General features: G+C 46.6%; 1 protein-coding gene across 1 annotated transcript in view; it reads right to left on the minus strand.

Annotated features, from left to right (window-relative positions):
- FLT1 (fms related receptor tyrosine kinase 1) overlaps window positions 1–16,675 on the minus strand; it is a 118,493-nt gene extending 101,818 nt beyond the window's left edge. The window contains exon 1 of the mRNA XM_080376377.1: window positions 15,710–16,675. Within this exon, the coding sequence (XP_080232503.1) occupies window positions 15,710–16,010 (301 nt within the window). The 5' untranslated portion in view covers window positions 16,011–16,675. The remainder of the gene's footprint in view (window positions 1–15,709) is intronic.
- Window positions 16,676–16,960: the final 285 nt, after the last annotated feature.

A 16,960-nucleotide genomic window follows, 5' to 3' on the forward strand; every position in this document is an offset into this window, starting at 1 on the left:
ACTCAGGGGAAAAAGTACAAATTAAAGTTATGCAAGTTTTGGTCAATGACTTTGCTCTCAAGTTGATCACTGAGTGTATCACGAAGAAAGTTCAAGACCTTGCGGCTACACATCTAACCAAGGAAGCGTGCCCTCAAGCACCACTGGCTGCGTTTCCTTAGGAAACACCACCATGGCAGCCCCTTCAATGGGAAGGGCAAAAGTCAGCCACTTCCACAGCAAGAGCCACGTACTGACCTCTGAGATACCTAACCCTCACTCAAACAGCTTGCTGCAAAACTGGAACTGCTCTGGGAGGAGTGAAAGGGGATTAAGGATCTTCCCTTCATGACTGAAGGTCACAGTAACTACGGCCCCTCACCGGCTGCAGGCTTCCTACTGGCAAAGTGGTGTCAAAGGGCAACTGGACAGCTCTACAGTAAATGTTGAGAACAAGATCAAGGCACCTTCCAGACCAGATTTGCTGCTTATTGAGAAAGCAAGTGTGCCAGCATGGCCCTAGCCACAGCCAGAGCAGTCTGGTGTGGGTGAAACCCTGGGTGTCAGTGTAACATGACGTAATTTAGGACACTTGGAAACATCCAGGCAGGCTTCTCACAGGCCATATGAAAGCAATTTTTAGGAAGTCCATGAAAAAGCCCCATGGTCAGAAGACTAGAGGAATACTGGACCTTCCCTTTCAACAAGCCAGCAAGCGCTGAAAAGGCATCATGTTTTATCTTTGCCCCGTAATAAACTATGTGCCACAAAAGCTTTTGTGGCAAGCAGACAGAAATGCGTGCTTTAGAGAAGAAACAGTCCTTGATCCATCCCGTTGCCCTCCCGCTGACAGCAAAGTGTTCCAGAAGCTAGGAACATAACAAGAAAATATTTTGAAACAGTTAAAGTTGAAACCCAGTTTAAGTCTAAATCTGAACCCCAGTGCAATCTGTGAAGATTCCAGTGTTGTGAGAGGAGCAGAGAGTACCCCAGATCACTTTAAGAGAAAGTATTTCTTTGTCAACATACAAGAGAAACAGCATCATATAAACAAGGGTAATGCAGATTTTCCACTAGAACTCAGTCAAGTACAGTTTCAGTTCAGCTATTTTAAGCCCTTCCCTCAAGAGGTCCCTGCCACAGCCAAACACAAACAGCTGTATGCACCAAACATAGTAGAATCACCCACTGGAGAGGAGTCCCTCTTTCGTTGACTATAGAAGGAACTTTTGGACACCAGCTCTGGCTGAGATTGGTGACTAAATTTCAGCTGTATAAACCCTCCAAAGCCAATGGCTGCTCCAAATTCAGCAGCTTTAACCCAGCAGCAGGTGTAGCCTCAGATTAGAGGCTGAATAACAAAACTCTCTTCCGAGATGTGGACTTGAACTCCTTCAGCCTGAGAAAGGCCTAGAAGCCAAGTCTCCACTTATGGAGAGAGGTGTTAAAAGTACAAGGATTTTGTACAAAAGGTAAAGAGGCACTGCCCTCACCTGCCGCCTTTGGGTTGGGTTTGGGGGTTGGGTTTGGTTTTTTTATGGGAGCCAGCTGTGCTCCATTTGTCAGTAAGTATTTCCTACTGATTCGCTGTAACATTAGTGGAGGCAAGAGGTCTAAATCACCTGGGACTACCTAGTGCAAGCCATGAAAAGAAGCAAATAGTTGATTAGGTCTTCAAAATCGTTTGCTAGAGGTGTTCAGAGAGCTGTTTCTTTTCCTTTATAATATAGGAAATGTGCACTATAGGGGTTAACTAACTTAACTAACCTTTGGCATCTAAGTTAGTTACATTTATCTGCAGTTTTCTTTCTAGCTCTGTATATCTTATTTATGCTGTGGCTCCAGCAGTTCTCCTGTATATGCCATCATCCATCCCTACCGAAAACAAGATTTAAAGGGTACACTTAAACATAGACGTAAACTAAATTATAGCTCACTTGAACAGGCTTCAAGCAAGGGCATAACAAGTTTTCAGAATAAAGAAATATTACTACAAATATTACCAGAAATTTGAATGGTGATACTGTACAAATACACAGACTTCCTCTGCAAGTTGTCTAGACAATCATACTTCTAACTAGAAAGGAATATATTCTGCCAGCTGTTAAGAGGGGAGAAAAAAGATGCAGCAAATCTTTGAAGAAGCCATTTGTTATGTGATATATTGCAAACATACATTTTTCTCACATGCCATTTATGGATCACAACTCTGAAATGCTGGGTCTCCCAAGGAACGCACTGTGCTTTTATGGGATAGTCCTCCACAGATGCTTAAAGTTTATGAGTCTACTCATTTGCTGTTCTGAAATCATGTCCCTGAAGCTAAACATTGAGAAATTCAGATAAGATGTTGCAAGAGCTTAGGCAGCTTCTTGAGGAGCAACCTAGTCACTTTGCTTAAGAGGGTTTGTTAATGTCCTCCAACTAAACAATCTGACAGTTTGTGAAACTACCATGTTCCTAATTTTCATTTCTATTCCTCTTGTCATGCCAGAATTGGAGGCTCAGATACTCTCCCAAGAAGGCAGTGTTTATACCCAACTTTATGAATCTTCTTCCTTGCTTCAGAGGGAAACCTGGCCCCAAGCTTCCCTGAATTCCTCCTTATTTCAGGCTCTAGAAAAGCTGAAAGCATGCAATGGTGATTAAAAACAGTTCAATATGTATGAAAAAAACATCAGTAATGGTCTACCAGAGGAATCCTTTGGGATCAAAGCCCAGCTGCTAGAGTTGCAACACTTAGCCCAGTTGTTAGAAAGCAACACCTAAGTTGCTTTCAGTGTAAAATTGATGGAAAGGTGGAAAATCCATGTGAGTGACAGGTGCTGAGAGCAAAGCAGGAGAGCAAGTCTGCAGTGCCTGGTTATGACTGCAGTGCTGAGTGTTTGGCTTTGCTCAGCACCAGCACCCTGCCCAGGAGCAAAGCCAGCCATGCAGCACCATGCCCATGCCTGACCCATGCTGAGACCAGGACACCAGCCCTGGGACTGTGGGCTGCTGTTGTTTTCGGAATCTGCCAAAGGTGAAGGGCAAGAAACCATTGTAAGTGTTACAGATTTTTCTCTTGATAACTCTACAGTGATAAAAGCAAAGGCATCCACATGAAAATCTCAAGATCTATCTTAAATTAAGCATATAAAACAAGACAGCCTGGAAGCCTGTATGCCAGAAGATCTGCTTCAGAGTTATTAAAATCAAATTAAGAAACAATAACAACAAAACACCCAAACCAAACAAAAAATCAACCAAACCAAACAACAGATCTTTTCACCCCATCCTTCAGGCAAAAAAAACCCTCAGAAATACCAGATACATCTTCAAGCTTTTGCCCTTTTACACATATTACATATATCTAAAAGACACCACAGTATTTGTAAATATTGTGAGTGGGATCTAAAGGAGTGCTTAATGTTTGTCTGTCTTTGCTCCCATTGGTATAAGCCAGAGCTTCATCATTGATTTCAAGTAGATTTTAGACACTTAACTGCAGTAGTTAATCATATTAATATTCAAGACCTAACTTCAGCGCATTTGGCATGATACATCAATTTGTTATACATTCATTTAGTTTTTCACTGAAAAAAACCCTGAAATAAAAGATCTTATTTCAAGCCAATACTGTTGCTTTTAAAAGTATGCAAGACAATGCTTTTACCAGCAAGATGCTTAGTCTTGAAGAAAAATAGCTTTATTTGACATCCTATCTATTTATGGGTCATTAGCTTCCTTACATTTTTAAATGCTTCAAAACTGATGCAGAGCACAAATGCAATAGACTTTGACATGTTTACCAGAAAAGAAAAAGGAAGGAGAATAGCAGGGAAATTCCTACTGTCAATATTTAGAAGCAGATTATGCCTTCTATGTACCTTCTCTGGGCGTTTTACTTGACACTGTCTTTTCTGAAGGGTCATGGCTCAACAGGACACATTCACTTATCATTGTGCCTGTCACTATGCGACCATCAGCAGCCTACCCTCACACTGACCTACATTGGGGGGTGCAACTTCTTTTCATGTGACAACAAGAGAACTAATTAATCCTGATAACTGAGGAATCTTCTCCCATAGGGAAAGGGGTGATTTTTCTGAGCATACTCTATTTGTTTTGGAAGGCTTATTAGATACATGTGAAAGTCAGTCAGCCAGGTTGCTTAATTAATAAGCAAACATTAATTTAGATTGCAAAAGTTAGCCATTCTGTCTAAAATAAGGCAGGAACAATTATTATTTTTTTTTAAGCAGAGGGTATAATCTGTAATTTGCAGGGCAACAAAAGAAAGAACTTCCTTCAATTATTTTCTGCTTTGCAAAAAACAGTGATCCTCTTCCTGAATGAAGTAAATAAAAATGTGAATTATCTGTTAAACAAAACCACTGATTACAAGTAATTAAAAAAAAAAGATGAAATAAATGAAAATGCATATTATTTTTCCAATATGACATGTAAGTTCAGTTCCACAGACAAATGAGTAACCATGCACACATGATCAACCTGCTACCGATTTCAGCTAAATCTCAATTTCTTTTAAAAGGGTAGACCTTCTGAACTCAAAACCAGGACCACATTTTGGATTATTATCCCCATTTTGATTTTTTCCAGCTTCTACTTTTAAATTTCCTTTCACACACTGTGAATTTTTCTGACTAAAAAAATTAAACCCAAAAGCTAGCTTTATGGCTTAGTTAAAAAAACCCACACATATGATATTAAAAGTTATTAGAAATTTCCTTGAAGTTAACAGGTTTGGTGGCTTTTTACTTTTAACATCTTCATAATTTGAGGCTGCGTGACTCTCTTCCAACCACTCCAGTTATCCTGAACATGTTGACTGATCTTTTTTCACCTGCACAATGAGAGGTTAAGGAGAATGATCAGTTTATCTTTGCAACTTCAGTGTATACAAAGAATCTGACCTTCTGGGTTTAAAGTGCCATCTGTGGGCAATAAAGTTATCCATCATGAAGTAATTGTTTCAGTCATTGTTGGATTTGCACGCGTTTTAAGGCTTGTTAAATATAACTGAACCTTTGCGGGTTTTACCATCAAAATCATCGTTCCCTCCTGATCCAAACACATTCAGCAAAAATGTATTTTGTAGGGGAGACTCCTGCACTGGAAAGAGTGCACATGATTTCTTAATAGGGTTTTCACCTCTCTGTGCTCTTTAAAACGCGGGTCATTCCGTTCAAATGCAGCCCAGGACTTTACTCTTGCTTATGAGCACTTCCTTATGAGTCATCCCGTTGAAGGGGGTGGGAATGCCCACATGTGTGCAACTAATAAGCGCTTGCAGAATCCGGATTAAATGCTCAGGAGCATGGTGGTACCCAGTGGTTTGACCTGCAGTGCATCTCCAGTGTAAATGCGCTGACTCTGATCTGCAGCAGCACCTTAACCAGAACATGGCCACCAGCTAACCTCATACTGGATATATGGCTTTACTCCATTTTGTAAGAAAACCTGGGATTTCAGTAGTTTTCTTTATTTCAGAGCTCCTGACAAGCTGTTATATTACTGTCTCTTCTAAAGGTACTCCAGGCCATTCTGTAAGTAAATGTAAATATTTTTTTTTGGTTGAACAGTTGTACCTACCCAAAATAATTCCAATTACATCATTACACCAAATCACTCTATTAAAAAAAAAAAAAAAAGAGTGAGAAAGAAACAAGAACCTGTGGTCAACACTGAAGAGTCATTTAAAGTTTTGGTTTACATGTGACCATAAGGAGGAACGATGACTAACAGGTCCTCCTAGTTTAATCAATACTGAGGTCCCCATCAGCACAAATACTTGCATTTTGATGATGTTCTCCAAAGACAGGAGAACTTCTAGGCAGAGTTTTCGCAAAATTTGGGTGGTGATTGGAAATTTGTTTTTTTTCCCCTGCTCCAAGTTTGTATGTCTGGCCTGTTCCTGCCACAGGACTAGAGGTAGGAGGGATCAGCCTGGGTAATGAAGCTTTCTACTTCTGGGACTGCTGGTGGCTGGAGAAAACTGCTACTGCAAGACACTCTTCTATCTCCATGGCAGCAATAGCCCCCATCTCCTCTATGTTGCCTGGGTTTCTACTGCTCAGACACAGGCAAAGCAGGCAGCACAGTCTGGCTCCTGCATCCAGGGGTAAACGCCCCATCTCCATTGCCTGTACTTAGAAACAGTCTCCAGGGAAGACCCACAGTGCCAAACCATGAGCCACCCTGAGGTTCAACAGCAGTATCTCCAGGTCTTTCAGATGCCATCTAGGTCCCCACTCTAAAGGAAACCTTGCAGTCCTTCATACACCTATTTCACACCACTCCTCTGACGCAAATCCAATCTTCACACCTGAAGCCTGCAGAAGAGAAACTAGGACAGCTTAATCTGTAAGAAAGCAAGGAGGTATGCTGTTGTCCCAAGCCAACACTGACAATTGTCCAGGTGAGCTGAAGCAGCAAAACGTAACCACTATTTCTGTCAAAGCAGAACTTTGCAGGGCCATGGGGACTTGCAAGGGTTAACAGACATAGGTCCTGTCACTGCAAGGTAGCTTTGTCTCTGTTTCCACTTGGCTTTTGAGTGAAGAGAGGCACCATGTGTGCTGGTACATAGCCGGCAAACAGAAAACTCAGGGCAGAAGAAGCAGCTCAAGCTGTATTGCTCCTCAATGGATCTATCACTCACACATGCCCCTGTCATGACTGAAATGCATTCTCGTTTCCTTTCAAGATCAAGAAAATTGAAAAATGTTGGAAGCTATTTACTTACAAAGTACACACTGATGCATAAATATCATCAATTCATTGGTTTGCCCCTTTCAGGTCCAGAAGGGACATTCCAATTACCCAGTCTGGTGTTCTGCAACACATGCAGAGTCATTTCTGGATCAAATGCTTAAGTCTGATTCATCACAACCATAATTTAAGAATTTAAATTACCATTAGGACATAACAGCCAGCCAAGAAAATGGGTAAGTTAATGGATGTGAAAGCTGGACTGCTATATGATACGGAATCATAATAGAGTCCAAACACTATAAGGTTTCTCACAGCTGATTAGAAGAGTCCTGGGAAGACTGAAATGCCTCGACCCTGACTCCATGCTCTGGAACTAAAAATCATTCAGCAGGGCAAATGGATATGCTACTGCCCAAGAAAGGCCTTCACAGGCACAGAAAAATGTGTATGTCTATTGTTTGAGCAAGTGTGTTCTTACCCTCTCAGTTTTGGATCTCAGAGCAAGCGATAAGAGTTTATTTACTATCTGTATGCCTCTGCTGCCCCTACATGTGTACACACACCAATGTAAGATTAGATGCTATAGAGGCAAAGCAAAACACCCAGTAGCTAAAAATAGAACAAGTACAATTCTGATAGCACTGCATTAACACCTCTGAGCAGTACACACTACCATGCCAATATGGCCAAAAGTTGTAAATGCAAACAAATACGTATTTCCACAATAACTGCCAAGCGTTTTGCCAGTATTTGCCCTAGCTAAGTCAGACTGTGCTTACAGAAGCCTGTGGTAAAACTATTTCATTAAAGAGCAGGGGGTTTTTAATCACTGAAAAATTTAGATGTAGAAATTTAACAAGCTGAAATCACACGTATTTGAAATAATTCTGGCTCCACTTACTACCACTTGAAATTATTACCATTTCCCATCATAGCTGGGCAGCCAAGGCCATGCAGCTCAGTGAGCTGTGCCCATGCAACACCTGCTTAAAGGCACTTGCTTCACCAGCTCACCAGAAGATTGTGTCCTGCCTGCCCTAAAGTCACCAGGTGACACTTGTGGATGAGCACAGGCACTTTACATAATGCCAATTAAAAATAAAATTCAAAATCTAGCGTTCAGAGAACCTGAGAGAAAAAAATATCTTTCCTCTTTTATCTACCCAATTTTAGTAACTCTAGAAACTTAGCATCTGAAATGAGCACCTTTGGCACTATCTAGCCTGGTGAAGGTGCCCATTTCATCAGCTTATATAAGGAGAAAGCAATTACAGAGAAGAAGTAAAACCAGCCATAATCGCAAATTTTGTCTTTCCCATTGAGCATATGGAATTGAAAATGGAAATCCAAATGTACAGTCTGACACCTCCATCATGAACCTTCATTGGATAATCACTTTGGTAAACCACCCCAAGGCGGCAAAATGCATATATATATATATGTATATGTATATATATATATGGTGTATGTTGAGAAAAGCAAGATAAATATCACAGTTGTGTCCGCCTTCATCTGGTCTTCAACAAAATGAATGCCCAGCTTAAAAAAAAAACACAGGTCTGCTGAGGCTGTTCTCAGCAGGAACTGGTTACAGCAGGGCTAGGCTATAGTGATACCTTCACAGCCACGTTCAGCATAGGTCCATGTGGCTCATATACCCCTCCACCCTGCTGTGCCTGCCCTGGCCCCTACAGGGAGACCCTGCTCAGGCTGTTGTAAATGAGAAGTGGTTGTGACTCCATCGTCTGCCCATCCAAAAGTGATGCCGAAGGATCCGCCACTGGCACTCACCCAGAAGTATGGTTTCATGCCTCTACACATCATTAAGCCTGTGCTGCTTATGGGATTGTAGGTAGCCCTACCTGTATTACATCTGTGAGCCATCAGATCTACTCCATCACTTACTGAGACGTGTTAGCAACCACTGCACCTCTGCTCTAATTGCACTGTGACAGATCCCAGAACATAATCATCAGTTCAATACTTTCTGAAAAAAGTTTATCCCATTAACTAGCGTAGTAGGAAAGTACTGAGATGGTAAAAAGACAAAGCAAGTACATTAAAACAGTAAATTAAAAATAATTTAGAATTCCTATATAGAGTAAGGGGGTACACTTTCTTGACCAAATTAAATTTCTTTACCAACTTGATACTTAAAATGTGTTACAGATTCCCTGGTAGGACAAATTATGCAATACAGTAGGATTGAAATGGAAGACTATTTCATACAGTCACACAAACTGCCTACCTGCCAGTAACCTGCCAGCTCAGCCAGCAATACAGGCCTGTCAAATTCATCTGGGGCTGCATTATTCATTAAGCTGTGCACATAGAAATAATTTATGAACTATATACAAGTAAATGTAAAGCAAAGTTGCAGGATTTCCACTTTGCTGAAGGCTGCCAGTTATTATTTCCGATGCTCCATCATTACACCTGAACTGTCCTGCAACACTCCAAGACACACACGCAAAAGACAAAGTCAGGAACTGACTTTCCATCCACCCTACTTAAACGTATAGAGCAGAGCTATAAGTGAAGGCCCTGGGTTCAAAACAAGAGAAAATAACTAATGCAACACAATGGTTTAAACTAGAGATGAGAAGCACCAGAACAGAGGTTGCAACGGCTTGCAACAGCCTTGCAACGGCTCCAGAGGCTAAACCCGTTCTGCAGTTAAATGACACGTAAACCACTAAATCTAGGGTAGGGGCACGAGCAGAAACTTCTAGCAAGCTTGCCTATGGCTCAGTTTACACTGGGAAATTATAACCATTAATACTTATAAAATAGGTTAGGACGAATGTTAATTACAGCACTGCATGAAACAAAGAAAGGCGGGGTTTCAACGCAAACACTACCAGCACAACAGAAGAAGAAAATTCTATTATACAATATAATGCAATTTAATTCCACTATGTTATATCCATTTGCCATAAACACAGACAACACCTGAGTTTTGGCAGACACTAATTTTAGCTTCCTTGACCCTCAATCCCACGGTTTCTTAGTAAATAATAGTGGATTTTAGATCATACTACAAAAAAAATTTCCTCTCTGGAGAATTTTATCAGATAACTGCTTCCTGCAAGGTTCCTTGAACCTCCCCTGAAGATCAGATGTTGGACACCGCCAGAGACATGACACGGAGCTAAATAGAACCCTTGTCTGATCCAGGATGGCAGCTCTCACGCTTCTGTTAACATTAGTCCACGGTGATCCTGATGAGAGGTTTTTCCACAGAGGAACAACAATGGGAACAAAAGGGGCAAATTCCTTCACTCCGTGGCAGGGAAGAATCCCACAGGAAGGACACTCAAGTGAACTATGTGAAATTGTGAAATTCCTCTCATGAAACACCCTCACACTCATCCCTCGCTGCTCCCCACACACTAAGCAGGGGGTCTTGTTCCCAGAGCACGGGCTTCCCGAGGGAACTTCCGAGGAACAGAGACATCTGCTCACGGGTCCCTGGCTCTGCAAGGGCCACCATGCCCACTCCACCCCCGCTTCCGGGCATGGTGCAGAAATAATGTCACCACACTGCCACAACATCTATCCTCTGAAGTCCTAGAAACACTTCCTTCTAACCACTTCCCCATCCTTCAGCTGCTCTAATGGCAAAGAGCACCTTGTTTCAAGGCCATAGCTCCAAAAGAAGCAATACAACTTAAAAGGGATTGCATTTAGGCGTGCTTAGTGCCATGTATCAGGGAATGCTGGAGGAGCAGCCCCATCGTCCAGAAAAGTCACGCAAACAGAAATCAGTGTCAACTGCATCACGCTGAATTGTGTTCTAAATATATTACAAGGGTGACAATATTGTAGATATGGACAAATTGATTTTGGTAATAAAAATCAACTGGGATTTGATGGGAAAACAACAGAGATAGTAAAATCAGGTCATCGTGAACGTGAACCATTAACACAAGCCAAACAAAAATCTGGGAAAGATTATTAATAAATCAGTTAACTGTTTCACAAGCATCTGTAACTGTCTTGGACAATACAGTTGCATCACGAGCAAAATCATCCTCCTCTTCATCTTTAGGCTGGCACATTTCCACCCACTGTGCCACAAAAAAAAACCCAGAAAGACAAATACCAAACATGACTTAATACCAAAGAAACAGTCATCCACACTCCCAGTCCAAGTTTCTCCATACATATCAATGGCTCAAGACTTAAGTTGCAGACAAAAGTACTTCTGAAATGTATAGTTTCAAATCTCTTCCCACACACACCCTTGTTTCTCAATCTGTTAGCGCTTTGCTTAGTTCCAGCATGTGTTCATTCTGCCGGTCACAAAAGGCATGATATTTTGCCATGCTTGGCTTTGGAGAGAGCACTAATGCCTGTATTTTCACTTTTCAAACTGCTGTTTGCAGCATTTTTCTTTTAACCACCAGGATTTATGCAGTGCTGACCTCCAGCCGTGGGGGAATGAAAGTGAACTTCTGCATCTTGTTAGAAGAAAACTGTGTGGGCACCTTGCTGACAATCACTGGCACCAATTTTAGGATGAGCGGTTTCCGCGTGGTGAGTTAAGTAGTTAGGTCATTCCCAGCTGGAATGCTTGGGAAAGGTTGTTTCTCCATTGCAGGAATATGTATAGTGAGGATGCATCACAAGGGCAAGGAAAGAAGGGCCTGGTACTGTCCATGGGTGGATTTCATGCTCAAATATACATAGAAATGTTTCCCCAGCATTCTTACAAATATTGATAGCTGAAAAAAAAAGAGGCTGCTGGGGGAGAAGCGAGATCTAAAGATAAAGCATGTCTGTGGAGGGAGCAATTTGCTTCTTGAAGGTCTTACACCAGTAGGAGGAACTTACCTCCAAGAGCAGAGGCGACTGTGGCTGGCCATCCTACAGCTCCTGGCAAAGCTACTCTTGCAGCAGTGTCGCTTTCCATTCCCTCTGGGGCTGCAGCAGGAAGTCCCAACCCCTAACTTTGGGGCAGGATTCAAAGGAACAGTTTTGCTGATAAAGCCCCACCACAGCCCCATTTGTCACAGACTTCTAAAATGCCGAACCTTAACTCTCATCTGTGGAGCTTCCTCCTTTCCCAATCTCAGTCGGACATGAAAACTAGCAAATTGATAAACATTGTGCTTGAATTTTCCAAACCACATGAAAGTGTAAGGACTCTGCAACTGTCCTGAAAATCTGGACAATTTCCTTTTGTCCTAAACACCCACACAGTGTGAAGGGCTACTGGTTTCAGTCTTTGAAGCATGTGACAAAAAATAGGCTCAGCTTGCTTGTTATTGTTCACATGTAAAAAAACCCCAACACCACTAAAAAAATCCTCCAGTCTTCCCAGTGGCAAATTTTATTGTTTTAAATGTATCGGGTGCTTCTGGATATGAAGATTTTTACTAGGGCACAGGCCAAGTCCTGATTTCCTCCAGCATGAACCATAAAGCAAGATGCTAGCCTAGCCCAATTCCTAGCCAAAGGAATTACTCCACATTTACATCAGCTACGAGAAAATTAAATCTGGCTTTGTGTAGCGTGTATGAGCAAAACACCTCACCTGTCTAGTAAAACACCAGTAAGTGATATAAGTCATTTTCTTCAGCAATGTCAGTAAGTTTGATACTTAAACCCATTTTTTGAAAAAAACTATGTTATGCAGTAAGGTCTAACTCTTCTGCTTATGTGAACGCAGTCTGTAATTTTTAAGGGAGTCCAGTTTCCATGAAGATCCAGAAGAAGTGGGAAAGCCAGTTTTTCTGGACTCCATGAAGATCTCCATCCCTAAGCCCAAATTAGACCACTGTAGCCATGTGTCTGTGCAGCTGTTTCAGCGAGGACTCAAATTAAATTGAAACCTTTACAGACGAACTTCCGTCTAAATGGCACTTTCAGGGAAGTCAGGTTAGTTATTGCAAGAAATTAACCTCAGCACTGATTAGATTTGACCTGGAATTTCTTTCTTCATTTTTTCCAGCTGACCATGAAATTGAAAAGTTCATCATTCACGGGGGATTTTGATGATCTAGTTCCGACTAGATTCTTATGGCACTGTTGACAGATAAGACTGTAACAGATGCTATTTACCTTCTAGCTGCTAATTGCTAGGTATAGCTTCTGTGTGGAAAACTGGAAATACAGCCAAATACAGCCAGATCATGCTTCTGGAAATGTGGCCACAGAATTATTGATCCTGGCTGTAGAATTTGGTCTTTTCAGGGTTTAAACCCAGTCCTTCACATTCCCAAATGCTAAATTATTAAAATTATTGTCATACAAAGTCTAGGATTGGGAGATTGAACTTAACATGGCAACAGCATTTCATGTCGACGATTATGTGTACAGTCTTCAGCATAGATGGATGCAACACAATATGGAATAAATATATATACAAGCTATAAAGGAAACATAAGCTAGTACTATGCAAAACACAGACAGTTCTTTCCCACATCAACCAAAATACACATGTGCATAAAAAGACAAGAGAGCTGAAGTGCCCCACACTCACATGTCAAAGAAACATAATTTCCTTGATCTCATTTTTCAAATGAGGACTCTCACAGCTTGTAGCTTGCATGATACTTTGGGGAAATTTAAATTTTTAAATAGACATATATAAGCCAAAAGATCTCCTTCTGCCGCTTCTTTATGATGCTTTCTCCAGTAACTCCTGGACCACTGACTATTTCTGTGAATCTCCTCTAGCACCTGTCAGTAAATGGAAGCAGAGACTGAATTACAAGAGTAGACCATACGGTGGTGATGAACTGAGCTTCATCAAGAACACTTGAAATGGGAAGCACTAGATTGCCTAAATAAGAGTTTTAGGTAAATAGGCATCAAAGGAAAGTGAAATGGGAAGAAAAACAGAGAGATATGCATGGTACAAGACATCCCACCACTTCACCAGTAACTTTGAAACTCTCCATGCAAACATACCATGCAAATGCAAGTATGGGAATTTTTACCACTGACCCAGAAGAAGCATGATCAACCTGGGATGTCCAAACAAAGCTGTGCAAGGGTGATTTTCTTTAAAAAAAAAAATAATTAAAGTGGAACAAAATCAAAACGTTTGAGGAAATCTAAATTCTGATTTGGAGCACAATGTCTTGTGCATTTAAGGCAGGGTATGAATTTCTAGCAAAACAGTTGTAGAGGCACTCAGCCAAACTATAGAGAAGAATCTTTCTGGTGCCTACGGCACCTGAGCCGACCCCGGGATGTGCCCAGCACCCAGAGCACCTGTTTTCCCCTAAACAAGCCAAGTTTTTCCCATTGGAATTGATCTAGGGTGCACATGTCCCTGACAGTCTCTGGAACAGGAAGGTGAACTAGGGTCTCTTAGAGCCCCTGGCTCACAAGAGTCCACCTTCTCCCTGGGCAGTGGGTTTGCCATGCTTTGCACAATGGAAAACCTTTCAGACAGGAAAGAGGAAGCCAGTCCCCCAGCATAGTTGGTCACTGCGGGAGCCCATGTGGGAGCGGGACGCTGAAGTTCAAGCTCAAGCTGTGAAGGAAGCCTGGCAAGGACTTGAACCCACATTTCCTGTATCCAGGGTGGGTGTCCCTTGCCCGTGCCTATTTCATCCTGGACATAAGAACCTCCTTGGCAGTGACGAATAATGTGGGGAAATTAGCACTTTCCTGGGAAAAAGAAGGGGGGGGGGGGGGGGGGCGCAGAATACCTACATATCCATATCAAAGTTGATGAATCAGCACTTCCCTAGCAGGAAAACCTCCCGTCGGAGCGGCCCCGCCAGCTCTCCCCCGGGCAGCCCCGGAATGCGGCGTCGCCGCCGACAGCAGGAGCAGCGCCTGGAGCCCACCGGGCCGGGGCCGCTCCCGCGGCCTCAGCGGTGCGGGGCTGCCCGGGATCAGCGGTACGGGGCTGCCCGGGCCCCGGCCACTGTGCGGGGCAGCGCGGGGGGCCGGGCGGCCGCACCGCTAACCGCAGAGCCGCCGCGCTGCTCGGCCAAGGGCCTCGGCTCCGGTCCCGGGGGGAGCTCGGGTTTTTCCTTCCCCACCCGGGATTCGGTCTCGCCTCCAGCCGGCCGCCAGGCCCGGCGATGCTGCGCGCCGTCTCCGCGACCCGGGGCGCACCTGGGATCTCCGTGCGGGACACGGGGAGCCCGAGCGCGGGAGGGCTGCGGCACCGCCGGGCCGGGCCGCTCCGCGGGGCTGCCCCACGGTTCGGTGGCCCAGCGGGGCGAGGAGCCCAGGCGGGACCGGCGCTTGCCCGGCCCCACGCACCCCTGCTCCCAGGTGACCAGCAACGCAACGCTGGGACGCGCTCCCCGCCACGGCGCTGCGGCCGGCTCCTCGTTTGCAAGCGAAGTAAGACACGAGGAAGGAAAGCGAACCTGCGCTGACCCGATCCCGGCACACGCAGCGTTACGGGATGCAGGCGCCGGAGGGCAACTCCATCCCACTCTCCAGAGAGACTCACGCCGGGTACCCGCGCGGCCACCCCCGCAGGCAGCCCCGACCCGCCGCCCCGCCGTCCTGCCCGGGGCCCGGGGAGGCAGCGGGACCTGGATTTGTATGATGGGAACGGGCACCTTCCCCGCTTCACTGCGAGAGGCTGACACGTGGAGGAAAGAAACCTGCCCTGCAGACGAGACGTGCTTGCTTTCCGTGATGCACCGGTTCGGGCATCTCCCAGAGCGGCTGTCCCTCGTGCCCGGCAGAGGCTCGCCTCCCCGCCGGCACCCCCGCCTCGCCCGGAGGAGGGGAGGCACCACGGCTCCGCATCGGCGGCACCCCCGCGGCGCCGCTCCCGGGGCATGCCGCCGGCGGTCCGGAGCCGAACGACCGCTCGGGATGCGGCGTTTAGCGACCCTCCGAAAGCGGGCGGATCGCTTCCCCGGCTCTGCGCAGGGGAGAGGGGCAGAGGGGAGGCAGGTGCCCGCCGGCTCCAGCCGACAAGCGGCGTGCGGCGAGGGGCGCGGGGGGCGCCGCCGCGGAGGCTCATCGCCGGGGGCACGTCGCGGAGCGGGGCCGGAGGGCGCCGCGGGTCCCGGCAGACCCTTACCTGCCAGCAGGAGGGCGGCTCCCAGCAGCACGGTCCCTGAGAGCAGCTGGCGGGGCATGGTCCTGCCCGCGGGAGCGCAGGGCTCTTCCCCTGCCGACGGCAGCGAGGCAGAGGCAGAGGCGCCGGCTGGGCTCCGACGGGCTCTCCTCGGTCCCGGGCTCCTGCCGCGGTGGCGGAGATAACGGCGCAGCGCGGCGCGGGATCCGCATCCAGCAGCCCCGAGCCCTCCCCGCCCGCCCCGGCCCGCGGAAAGGGAGTGTCTGCTGCGGGCCGCCCTGCCAGCTTCACCTCCCGCGGGCATCAATTACCGGCCAGCCCCGGCCCCGCTGATTTATAACTTCTCCACCCCTCACCGCGCACCCCTCCGCCCCCCCTGCCCACATCCTCCGCCGGGAGCACGCCCTCCCCGGGACGCGTCCCCCGCCCGCCGGCGGGCACGGCGTTGCTCCCCCGCGGGTCTGCCGGCCGCCCCCCGCCCCCGCGGAGCCCGGCCGCGCCCCCAGCCGGAGCCCGGCGCTGCGGAGTTTCCAGCCGCCGGGGGCGGGGGGCGGGGAGCGGGGCTCGCCGCCCGCACCGCCGCCCGGCTCCCCCGGGAAGGCGCGCACCGTGCCTGCGTTCCCCGGACCAAAGGCCGAGCGCTGGCGGTCCCCGTCCCGCAGAGCCGCTCTCCGGCTCCGCAAGGAGACGCCGGCAGCGCCGCGTCTCGTCCCCAGCTCCGGAGCTGGCTCTGCCCGGTGCCCCACAGCGTTTCCCCCGCTGCCGGGCACGATGCTCGGAGCGCCCCGAAGCGCTGCCCGTGCCCTGGGGGCCGCTCGCCCCCCTTTCCCCGGGGAGGGGGAGCGGCGGGGCAGCCTGCCCTGCGCGGGGCCTGACCCGCACCAGCCCGGGTCCCCGGCCGGCGGCACTGCGTGCTCAGAGCAGCGGAGCCAGGCAGGGGCAGCACTGGTTAAGGATGCTGCGGGAGTCCGCCCTTCACTGACCCTGCGACATCCAGCACTATCCTACAAACATATTTCCCTTCCCTATGCACTCAGCTCGTGTTTTCCATACGTGCCTTATTTTGTGAAAAACCGTGAGAGAGCCCGTGACAGCAGAACACAAGTTCGGTGTTTTGCTTTTCCCCTGTGGGGCCAGGGAAAGGCTATTGGATGACTCAGGTCTTTAGTTTGACCCAGTATGGCGCTTCCTATGCTTTTGTGCTAGAAGTAAGTTGCAAGACTGTCTGCATGGGGCAGGTAAATGTGATCGCCC

This window comes from Falco punctatus, assembly GCF_963210335.1.
Source record: "Falco punctatus genome assembly, chromosome: 2".
NCBI classification, from domain to species: domain Eukaryota; kingdom Metazoa; phylum Chordata; class Aves; order Falconiformes; family Falconidae; genus Falco; species Falco punctatus.